Below are 12,500 nucleotides of genomic sequence, written 5' to 3'. Positions count from 1 at the left end.
CCCGGGTTAACAACGACCGCCACTGGTGCCGTTAGCCAACAGGGTGCCAGCAGAAATTGTACTAGTGTCGGCCAAAGAAGAAAAAGAAGAGGGGGAAGGTGTGTCTGGAGACAGCAGCAGAGGAAGAAGGGTAGGAGAGTAGAGTTGAGAGTAGGAACTTTGAACGTTGGCACTATGAAGGGGAAAGAGAGAGAGCTGGTTGACATGATGGAGAGAAGGAAGGTAGATGTACTATGTGTGCAAGAGACCAGGTGGAAGGGGAGTAAGGCCAGGAGTATCAGAGCCAGGTACAAACTGTTCTACCATGGAGTGGATGGCAGGAGAAATGGGGTAGGGATAGTCTTGAAAGAAGAATATGTCAGTGTTTTGGAGGTGACGAGAGTGTTAGATAGAGTGATGAGCATGAAGCTGGAAATCGATGGGGTGATAATGAATGTGGTCAGTGCATATGCTCCCCAAGTTGGGTGTGAGATGGAAGAGAAATGAGAATTCTTTAGTCACGCGGGAAAAGGAAAGAAGACAAGGACTCTTGGTGGTGGAATGAGGAAGTACAGTAGAGCATAGAGTAGAAGAGGTTGGCGAAGAAGAAATGGGATAGTCAGAGAGATGAAGAAAGTAGACAGGAGTACAAGCTGATGTGGCGCAAGGCGAAGAGAGAAGTGGCAAAGGAAAAGACATACAACGAATTGTATGAGAGGTTAGACAGTAAGGAAGGAGAAAAGGACTTGTACCCATTGGCAAGACAAAGGGACCAAGCTGGGATGGATGTACAGCAGGATAGGGTGATGAAGGATAATGATGGGAATGTGCTGACTAGTGAGGAGAGTGTGTTGAGAAGGTGGAAGGAGTACTTTGAGGATTTGATGAACGAAGAAAATGAGAGGGAGAGAAGAGTGGATAATGTGGGGATAGTGGATCAAGAAGTGCATCAAATTGCAAGGATGATGTGAGAACAGCATTAAAGAAGATGAAGAGTGGAAAGGCAGTTGACCCAGATAACATACCTGTGGAAGCATATAAATGTTTAGGTGAGATGGCAGTGGTGTTTCTAATGAGACTGTTTAACACCATCCTGGAAAGGGAGAGGATGCCGGAGGAGTGGAGAAGAAGTGTACTGGTACCCATCTTCAAGAATAAGGGAGACGTACAGAGCTGTAGTAACTACAGGGGAATAAAGCTGATCAGTCACAGCATGAAGCTATGGGAAAGGGTAGTGGAGGCTAGGTTTAGAGGAGTGGTGGGGATCAGCGAGCAGCAGTATGGTGTCATGCCAGGAAAGAGTACTACAGATGCAATATTTGCTTTAAGAAAGCTGATGGAAAAGTACAGGGAGTTGCACTGCGTCTTTGTGGATTTAGGAAAGCATATGATAGGGTGCAGAAATAGGAAGTGTGGTATTGCATGAGTAAGTCGGAGGTGGCAGAGAAGTACGTAAGAGTGGTACAGGATATGTATGAGGGCAGTCAAACAGTAGTAAGGTGTGCAGTAGGCGTGACGAAGGCATTCAAAGTGAAGGTGGGATTGCATCAAGGATCAGCTCTGAGCCCTTTCTTGTTTGCAATGGTGATGGACAGGTTAACAGATGAGATCAGGCAGGAGTCTCCGTGGACTATGATGTTCACAAATGACATTGTGATCTGTAGTGAGAGTAGGGAGCAGGTTGAGGAGAGCCTGGAGAAGTGGAGGCATGCATTAGATAGAAGAGGAATGAAAGTCAGCAGGAATAAAACAGAATACATGTGCCTGAGTGGGAGGGAGGGCGGCGAAAAGCTGAGAATGCAAGGAGTGGAGGTGGAGAAGGCAGATGAGTTCAAGTACTTGGGGTCAACCATCCAAAGCAGTGGAGAGTGTGGGAGAGAGGTGAAGAAGAGAGTACAGGCAGGGTGGAGTGGGTGGAGTAGAGTAGAGTAGAGTGATCTGTGACAGAAGGGTTCCAGCCAGAGTGAAGGGGAAGGTCTACAGGACCAGCTATGTTGTACAGTTTAGAGGCGGTGGCACTGACAAAAGGCAGGTGGCTGAACTGGAGGTGGCAGAGTTGAGGATGTTGAGATTTTCATTGGGAGTGACAAAGATGGACAGGATTAAGAATGAGTACATTAGAGGGACAGCTCAGATTGGACAGTTTGGTGGAAAAGTTAGAGAGGCGAGATTTAAATGGTTTGGTGTAGGGGAGATGAGAGTTACATTTGAAGAAGGATGCTGAGGATGGAGCTGCCAGGCAAGAGGAAAAGAGGAAGGCCAAAGAGAAGAAGAAGAAACAGTCTTTAATTGTCACACGACACTCCACAACACATGCTTGCACACACACACACGCTTGATGGTGGCCGGTGAAATGGCTCCTCTGCTTTTGACCCATCCTGGCTTGTCCTTCCTCCGGGGGCACAGCCAGGAGCAGTGGGCAGCATACGTGGACGCGCCCGGGGACCAGGTGATAAATGTCCATCGCTGGTCAGACGATGATGGGTGCATGTTTTTGGTGGGGGTCCTTACTGACGTGAGGTGGAGGAAACCCCATGTGAACACGGGGAGAACATGCAAACTCCACACAGAAAGGCTCCTGTTTTTTTTTTGGAAGATAACCCGCCGGAGCACGGTGCCAACAGCGCCCCAGGCGGGAATCGAACCCAGGACCTTCTTGCTGTGAGGCAGCAGTGCAATGCACTGCGCCACCGTGCCACACGAGAGAAGGTTTATTGATGTGGTGAGGGAGGACATGCAGGCGGTTCGTGTCAAGGAGGAAGATGCGCAGAACAGATGGTATTAGAGGCAGATGATCCGCTGTGGCAACCCCTAACGGGAGCTCTTCCTCTGTCACTTGATTCTGTGGACTGCGACTGGGTCGTGTCATCCTGTCCAGGGTTGGAGCCAAGGCCCCGGCAGCGCTTCCTCCTGCTGCATCTTCCTGAGATGTATGAGGGCTCTGAGGATGTGGGAAGTGGGAAAAGTCCTGGACTTAGTCCTGTACTGGCTTGACAAATGCCACTATCGAACCAATACAATGGTAATAAATGAGGATAATGCCTGCTTCACTTCATATTTCATTTATGTCACAGTGTATATTCCACTAAATCTAAAAAAATAAAAAGACAATTTTAGAGTATTTCAGCAATCAAAATGCAATATATGCCTTTAGATGTCCCACTAGTCTGCTTGTGCATAACAAAACCTCATTGGAGCGTTAAGAGGAGTTATTTTACCCTCCAGGAAACTGAGCCCCAGTGCATTCTTGTAATTAGGATTTGAACTGCACTGAAGGAGTAGCTTCACTACCCGAGAGCCCCGGGGCAAAAACAAACAAATAAACATGTTTGCCACAATAAGCTGTGGGAAATTATGAATAATAAACATTGGACCTTTACTGTATATTCTTTCAAAATAAATTGACTGATCTAAAAATACAAATTGCAGCTGGTTTTGACCACACCACATGAAAACGTAGTTGCCCTTTGAAGCAACTAAATCACAACACATGCAGCTGCACTTCTGAGTCATATTAGGTTGATTGACAATTAGCATCAGTATGTCAGCTATAACTGGACTGAGAATTAGAAATTTTATATGTGAGTTTTCCAAGCAACATGAGCCATAGAGTTCCAAATAGTTGGGGAAGGAATTTGACAAATATACATGCAACAAAAGTTTCAAAAATGGCCACATAATTGAATCAGCAACTGTGACACATTCTCATCAAAAGCTACACATCATGAACTCCATAGAGTTGGAATATACTTGATTCTAACGAAAGGTACTGCACAAAAGTTCCTGGTCGTCCTGGACTGGTAAAGTACCAAGCATAACAACTGGGCCACATGGGTTAGGGTTCAGCGATGCTGCAGGCCATTTGTCAATGGTGAGCGTCACAAAATCTGCAAATACTGATGAAGTGACGCACAACTTCAAGTTCTTCCATTGTTGCTATCAGTTGTTTCGGCTAGACCAGGGGTGAGCAAACTTTTTGACTCGTGGGCCACAATGGGTTCTAAAATTTGACAGAGGGGCCGTGCTAGGAGCAGATGGATGTCGTGTTTGTGTGAAGTAATATAAATGACATGTAAAGGCCATTGCATAAAAGGTTTTGGCCTTTAATAGGTAGTAAAGCATGGATATGCAAAGCTTTTTGAAAAAAAAATGCCAGTGCATCAAAGTCTGGAGTAAGTTTTGTTGTGGCAATTCTCAGGATAGATCTGAGGTGTTGGTCCGTTAACTTAGATCTGTGATGGGCTTTGTTGATGTTCATGAGGCTGAACGTCTGCTCACACACGTAGGTCGAGCCAAACAATGCCAGCATCTTCTGTGCCGTCCTCCGCAGGTTTGGAAACTTGGCTTCATAAAGTGAAGCATAAAAGTCATTCAATTTAAGAGAGTTGAACTTCTCCTTTAACACTGAGTCAGACTGAAGATCGATCAGTTCTAACCGCAGCTCCTGTGGCGCTGCTTCAGGATCTTGTGATAGGGGACAGGACACCAACTGAAGTGACTTTTCAATTTTTTCAAAATCAGAGAACTGACAGCAGAATTATCTGTGTAGGGCATCCACTGATTTGCTGTATTTCTTTGCGTTTCGGGGGGCCTCTTTCTGCATGGCTAATGTGGGGAAATGAGCGAAAGAATTGTTTGAAAGTTGTCTGTAGAATAAGGTCAGCTTGGATTTGAAGGCTCTCACATTTGTGTACACGTGGTGTACAAACTGATCTTTCCTCTGTAGTTTCACATTCAGTTCATTCACGTGTGAAAATATGTCCACAGCATACGCAAAGTCACAGAGCTAGTTCTTGTCCCTCAGCTCAGGAAAGTCGTCGGATTTCCCCATCAACTCCAAAAATGCGCTGATCTCCCCTTTCAGCTCCCATACTCGGAACACTTTGCCCAAACTTAAGCAGTGGACACAAGAGTGGTAAAGCAAGTCCTGGTGATCCGCATCGGTTTCCTCCAGGAATGTAATAAACTGACGATGCTGAAGTCCCGTCGCTCGTATGAAGTTAACAAGTTTTACAACTGGATCAACATGACTAAGCTGCAATACGGACTTACACAGACTCCTGATGAATGATGCAGTGAAGGAAAATAACATCCTGTTCAGGGCTTTCCTCTTTCACTTTATCCTGGATTTTTTTCAGCAGCCCGACGTGTTTTCCTGTTAAATTTGGCGATCCATCCGTGGTGACATTGGCAAGTTTACTCCAAGGTAGCTTCATTCTTTCAATGACAGCAGACACCTGGTCATACAAGTCCTCTCCCCGGGTTTGTCCTTTCAGGTACTCCATGGCCAAAAACTCCTCCGTTATCTCAAAACTGTCGTTAATTCCTCGGATAAAAATAAGGAGCTGAGCAGTGTCTTTTATATTGTTACTTTCATCCAGTGCTTGTGAATATAAATTAAAGGTCTCCGCCTTTTTGTTTAACTCGCTGGCTATGTCCATGTGAGTCACTGTCCTGCGTGATAAACGGACTTTTTCAAACTTGTCTTTGCTCTCCGGACACAAGAGCCCTGCTGTCTCTATCATACATTCTTTCAAAAACTTGGCTTCAGAGAAAGGCTTGCTAGCCTTTACTAGTTTGAATGCCAGCAAAAAACTTGCCTCGGTACTTGACTTTTGAATCGCAGTTTGTCGTTGAAAAAAGCTTTGCTGAGTCTGTAAATTAGCTGTCAACCTCTCAGCAGTAGCCGCTCGTTCTTGCGTTGACTGCTTGCTAGCGTAGTTAGCATGCTTCTTAGCAAAGTGACAGCTGATAATGTACTCTTTGAATACTGCGACCGTTTCTTGGCATATCAGACAAACAGCCGGTCTCAACAACAAATGCTCTAACAAATTTTATCAGGCATGGGAATTCATGTTAATTCCATAGAATGGCTTCTAATTTCAGTGAGTTGAATGATTAGTTGAAAGTGACCTCAATAATCACATCAAACACATCATGCCTTTTTTTCTTTACAATCTTCATTCCATCAGATAATATAGCGATTGAGAACAAACCACAGAATTCAATGCCGACTCCTCAATACGGACATTTTCAAACATTGTCCAGCAGGTGGCTGTGATGCTCCAAAACCACAGGACCTGTACATCACTGAGGCAGTGCAAACTACAAATGTATCTCCCAGAGAAATACACTTTTAATAACTACAAGTTGTAGCTGTATTCGTCTTAAATAACAATCATCAATAAAAATAATAAACAGTGAGATGAGTCTTATCTTAAAGCTACAATAATTAAATCTATTAATTATAATTCACCTCAGTGCAACTGTATGATCTGACTTCTATTTGTGAGAAAATTGCTTTGATTTATTTCAATGAAAGGAACTTTTGAAAAGAAAACTCTGAAAGATGACATTTCAAGTAATCTATAGAATATAATGATTTGCAGACTGTTTAATAAGACTACAACATTATTTGTATCACTTGTATTAACTCCTTTGTAGGACATAGTTAAGAAACTTTAAGATAATCACATGAAATGAGAGAGTTGTGAATAGATTATTTCAGTAGAAGCTTCTACTGACTTACTGTTCTACTGAAGTCAATGAGGAAATTAATAAGGCGGAAACTACTGATTAATTAAGATCTGCTTAAAGAACAGATTGTCAGCTTCCATTTGAGAGTATTTACATGAATATTGATTCTGTAACTTTGAAATAACAACCCCTTTTTCGGGTAACCAAAAGTATTTGGCCAGACTATTACTATTATGTTCGAATTAGGCACTATTCCTATTATTTTGTTGGATATCGCTTCTATGAAGTGACTTGTATGATATTACCCATCAACATCACCAGATTTTTAATATCTTACCCCATGTACTCTTCCAAAACCATAAAACGACCACTTTGAATTTAATGTATCTCAATGGGATTTCAGCTGCTGACTAAATTCAACTGTAAGTTACTCAAATACACCATGGAATACATGGTTGGCTAAATGAGTGGAAGTCTAAAAGAATGGCACCGTATAAAAGGAGCCATTGGTGATCCCAATAAAGCCAGAAATGCAGCAGATGAATAACTTAAGCAGTAGTTTCCCCCTTATTGATTTCCTCATTAACTTCAGTAGAACAATTTGTGTGTGTGTGTGTGTGTGTGTGTGTGTGTGTGTGTGTGTGTGTGTGTGTGTGTGTGTGTGTGTGTGTGTGTGTGTGTGTGTGTGTGTGTGTGTGTGTGTGCGTGTGTGTGTGTGTTAGCCAATATGTATATATAAGCTTGACATTTAGCCTGCTAATCTTTACAGAATTACCTGTTGAAATAAAGCTCCTCTTCTTCAGAGTCTGCGACATTAACTATCTAATTGTCAGGTTCGTAAATTGTCCCCATATCTAAGGCATAACGTTTTATTAACAGTAATGGGGAAACAGAAATGTCTGCCCAGTAAATCTGCGCTTGTTTGAGCTACGGCGCCCCTAGTGGCCAAAACGACACAGGAAAATAATAAAGGGATTGTATGATTTTATTTCTGATAAATTTGGATTTGGTTTGTGCAAATATCGACGTTTGATAGCCACCATGCCTTATTCTGCTGAGTTTTCATTTAATTGTATAGAAAAACAGACTGTGACTCTGCAGGCGTTTGCGTTATTGGGCAAATTTTATGGTCGGTGGCTCTGGTTAGCGTGGTTGCCAGTACCCACTTTTAATTGGGCCTTAGGGATATATATTTTTAACAATTTTAATTTAAAAAAGGTCTTTTACTGTCGATAATTTTTTATTATTATATATATATATATGTTTTCAACTAGTGTTATATATAATTTTTCTTCTTTGTATTATTAAGGGTCCATTCCGCAGCGATGGATCTCTTGTTATTGTTCAGATTGGCACTTTTCGGGCTAAAAGTGTCTGGAACATGCCACCACTGGAGCGACGGACACGGTTGAGGTCTCATTAGAACCAGGACGCCTCTGCTATCTTGTGTTTCAAGTTTCATCCATATCGATCCACATTTGGAGCAGAAATTAGTGAAAAGCCAATAAAAATTTTGACCAGAAGTAGTCGAACGTTTGCGCTTTGCCCACACACCAAAGTTCTTAAACTTCAGATCTGTGGTGGAGCGAGATGAGTTTGTGGAGTAAGACGCTTTGTGACACCCTCATCCAAACCATTGTTCTAAATATGCAGGTTGTGGCTACTAATGCACATTTTCATCGTGCGAGGTGTGCAACTCCATCAGTCTGTAGTGGTTACAAACTGCGTGCATGTGCGCGAGCGTGTGAGTGTGTGCCTGCGTGTGTGCATGTGTGCTTGAGCATATGTGTGTATCGTATGAAATGTCTCTGAGGGAGATGCAGTGTTTAATCCATTTGAATGGAACCATGTTGTTGTGAAGTTCCAGACAGAGTGATTTCCTTCCACAGAGACACTTTGAGGCAGGACTCTGTCCACTACAAGGTAGTAGACAGCTACCTTCTAATTTTTAGGATGAAGTCATAACAGGCAACATGTGTATCGGCTTGTATTAGTAACTCTGTGTGTCACCAGGAGTCGGAAACGCACGTCACCGCGTCATTGTTACTCATTATTCAAGATTCAAGATTCAAGAGATTTATTTGTCACATACATATACATACATTTTATAGATGTAATGCTGATGTAAAGCGGAGTGGCAGCAGGAACTGATGCTACGTTCCAATGGAAACTCTAAAATTAGTAATTGGTGTCCATAATGGACCCAGTCTATTGCTGCCTCCAGCTATATTTATTTATTTTAAAAATATCTGCGTAAAAGTATCTGAAACAAAACAACAGCAGTAGACATGGACGTGGTTGAGGTCTCGTAAGAACTGGGATATTTCAGACGTCTTGTTGTTCGAGTTTGATCAATATCGATCTGCATTTCGAGCAGAAATTAGAGAAAAACTGTCATAATTCCATTCGTTTCAGAAGCGGGCCACTTTTTGACATCATTATCCGAAGTTATATAAGTCCAAGCTTTGTCTCTCGGAAGTCATTCCCCTCCAGCCACTTGCAAGTACGACATCTAGACAGACAGCTTGAGCTGGGGCTACATTTCAAGGAAACTCAGAAAACTGTCACTCGTGCTGCATTTTACAAAACATGTGACACGGTTCAGCCAATTGTACAGTAGAGAAACAGCCATATAACAGGATAGCAAATCATACAGAGCAGAGAAACAACCCTGTGACATGAACAGCCAATCGTACAGCAGGAGCGCAGGTACTTCCTCCGCTCTCTTCCTGGCCTTGGCGCACTCCGGCCGGCAGCACGCAGCAGGGATGAGGCCCCCCAGAGCTGACGTGGCGGGTCTTCCTCAAACGCCAATTTAAACTCAAACTCACCCTCCTCCTAACCTGAGCCTGGCGCGGCCCTCTGCAAAACGAGAGCGGTAGGATAGCTTCTAGGTGATTTTGGTCTGAAAATTTTGGATAGGTGGGCAGAGCCAGATGGCATGAAAGTAGTCATCATGGTATTGAGGGAACAATGAGAACAAACATCTTTATCCAGGAAACCCATTTTGAACATTTTGTGTTAGTTGATATGTCTCTGTGCAAAATCTTATATTGGATGAGGATTATTGGATTAAATTGCATTTTGGAATTGTGGGTCATAGAAAAGGTGTTTGGTGGAAACAGCAAGGTCTCTTTCCCATTCCATGGTAGATAAAGACAAAGTGTCATCTGTTTTTTTTTTTAAGTTTGTATATTCTTGAAAAGGGATTTTTGAAATTAACTATATGAGTAAGATGTTCAATCATCGGAGATGGTTGTAGGATGTTGTTAATTAAGTTGATTTAAACTTTTAGAGACTGCTGCAGTTGAAGGAATTGCGGGAAACTGTGACGACCGATATTAGACCCTTTGATTAGGGTTGAGAAAGATATAAGTGAATTGTCTTCAAAAATGTGTTCCAGTTCCAGTAATTCCTTGTCTTTTCCAAGACCTGAAGATTATTGGTCTGTTTTTAACCAGAAAATCCGGGTTGTGCCAGATTGGAGTGAATTTGTTGGGAAATGCAGTTGAAATGCAGTGACCACTGAGTTTGTTGAATTTCCACCAGGCTGACAGATTTGTTGCGACTTATGGGTTTTCAAAGCAATTATGTTTCTTTATAAATTCAGTAAGGAATGGGAAATCAGATATTGATAAATCCTGACATTCTGTTTGTTTAATGTCTCTTCAATGTCAGATGGTTTGCTAAATAGTAGCACCTGAAGTTTGGGGCTGCTAGGCCTCCACAGTCTTTGTTTTCTGTAGTGCTGCTAGTTTAATTCTTGGTTTATTGTGTTTCCAATATCATTTATGATTATTGAGTTTAGAGTATTAAACCAATTTACTGCTGGTTGGACTGGGGACATTGAAAATAGTTTATTTTTGGTAGTACTGTATATTCATTTTCACTGCTGCCATCCTGACAATTAGTGCGATGGGTAGGTTGTTCCATTGAGTGAGGTCTTCTTCAATGGATTTGAGTAATGGAGGAGTAAAGGGTAAACTAATCTGACAGATTGGTGGAAATAACTATACCAAGGTATCTAAATGTTGCCCATTTTGATGGTTAAGGGAAGTTTCTGAGTTACAGCATCCCAGTCTTCCCCACTGAGTGGTAAGACGGTGGTTTTAGTCCAGTTTGTTGAATAGTCTGAGATGGCTGAAAATTTAGATATAAGGTTAAATACTTCTGGTAGGGATATTGGGTTCCATAAATATAACAAAATATCGTCTGCATATAAACTGAGTTTGTGAAGTTTTCTGTTTGTATGCCAATGATATTACTGTTTTGGCGGATGAAAGAAGACGCCAAATAGTAAAGGGGATGAGCAGACATCCTTGTCTTGTGCCGCCTTGTAGTGTTAAATGCTGGGAAGTCTAAGTATTCAGAACATTTTACAATAATTTGTTGGTTTGTATCATTTTTTTTTTTTTTTTATTCTATGGCTACATGAATAATCTGTATCTGTATCAGACATAACACAATGAAATGCTTTGGAATCACCTATTTACAGTGCAAATGTAGTGTATATTGTATTGGATATTAAATATACTGGAAGGGAATTGCTCATGAGAAGCCTTACTCATAAGAAGTCATTAAGAAGTTCTACTACTGGGGGGAAAAAACTAGTAGCCGAAACACCGATATTGTGTATACTGTAGTCGAAATACTGTTGGTAGACTAGCCTTAGAGATGTTGATGGAAATTGTGGGAAAGTGAGAGAACATCCGCTAAGATGTAATTTCATTGTTTCATGCAATGTCTCCCATCAAAATGATCTAGTACATGTTTCAGATAATCCTGGTGCTTTATATAGTGCTTTATATTTCAGAATGTTAGACAATCAACTCAAGCTGGGGCCACACTACACATTTTTGTTCAGTGATGAACGACAATGAAGAGATTGTTACATTGAACAACTCAAATTTGCAGATTTTCTGTCTCTTCTGCACACACACACATAACTGCTGTCTTTGAGGAGCACAGATGGGTTGTTTGTGTAGTGAACTTGCAGCGCTGACATTACACTAATCAGACCCTCATGATACCTCAGACTACCCAACACTACACCAATCTCAAATCCTTGCCAAATTGAACTTAATAAATCATGTAATGTGGCCCAAGCTTTACTCATCAATGACCCGCAGTCATTCATTGTACCGTGTTTATTATAAAACATACAGTATGAAAAAGTGTAACTTCAAAATTGTTATATTTAGGCTAATGCTCCACTACAGTTGTGTCAATGTTTTTGTTTTTATATACGTTTTGTTCTTAGCAAACTTTACAGTGTTGTTTTTGTCATTCATTTCCCTGCATCTAGATTAGGCAGAAGACACTGTCACATGTCCATGGAAGCACTTGACACGGGCATAAAAAAGGGTCAGTTTAATGATGAACAATAAATGTCCCTTTTTAAATATTAAAAAGGATTTGAATTCATCCCTGCAGTTCATGGTCTTCGGTTAACCCAGGGACATTTAGACGCAGATGTTTTGGCGATTGTCTTGCAGCTTGTGGGATTCTCATGAAGCCTTCGTAGTGCAGGTTCCTGGGCTCTCCGGCACGTTCACCTTAGATCTGTAAAATGACGTTATAAAGAGTAGTTCCAGAACTTAATGTGTCCCACACTGAATTTGTAAAACGCGGAATTTCACCTGAAATACAGCCGTTGTGGAGAATCAAACGTTTCCTTGACCAAAATGGGTATAATATACACGGAAAAAAACACTTGAAACAAATCTAAGAATATAACATTACACATTATTAACTCTGAGGAATTGCACTGTATTTATTGTATGCTTTGGGATTTTACTCAAAGTTTTCACTTTTGGCCTGTAGCCTGTTGCATAAAAGTTTGTCTTTAACAAACAGTTCTGTCACACATGTATGGCTACTGAACAATTTAAACTTTGTTACAAACAAACTGTACATACTATAATCTGACACTATTTACACACAGTGACGATTCATTAACATACTGATACACTGAACTTTTGTCATCCAACAATATTTTGATCTCTTGCTATGACCATGTAAGTTTCATCTTTTTGTGTTGGATA

At 41.4% G+C, this 12,500-nt stretch overlaps 1 protein-coding gene across 1 annotated transcript in view; it reads right to left on the bottom strand.

The window, feature by feature from the left end:
- Nucleotides 1-11,479: 11,479 nt before the first annotated feature.
- Nucleotides 11,480-12,500, bottom strand: part of LOC307232736 (3-hydroxy-3-methylglutaryl-coenzyme A reductase-like) — a 37,049-nt gene continuing 36,028 nt past the window's right edge. The window contains exon 20 of the mRNA XM_080003873.1: nucleotides 11,480-12,018. Coding sequence (XP_079859999.1) covers nucleotides 11,964-12,018 — 55 coding nt within the window. The 3' untranslated portion in view covers nucleotides 11,480-11,963. The remainder of the gene's footprint in view (nucleotides 12,019-12,500) is intronic.

This window comes from Zeus faber (genome assembly GCF_960531495.2).
Source record: "Zeus faber genome assembly, chromosome: 7".
Taxonomy (NCBI): Eukaryota; Metazoa; Chordata; class Actinopteri; order Zeiformes; family Zeidae; genus Zeus; species Zeus faber.
This window is presented reverse-complemented; position numbering and strand designations above follow the sequence as displayed.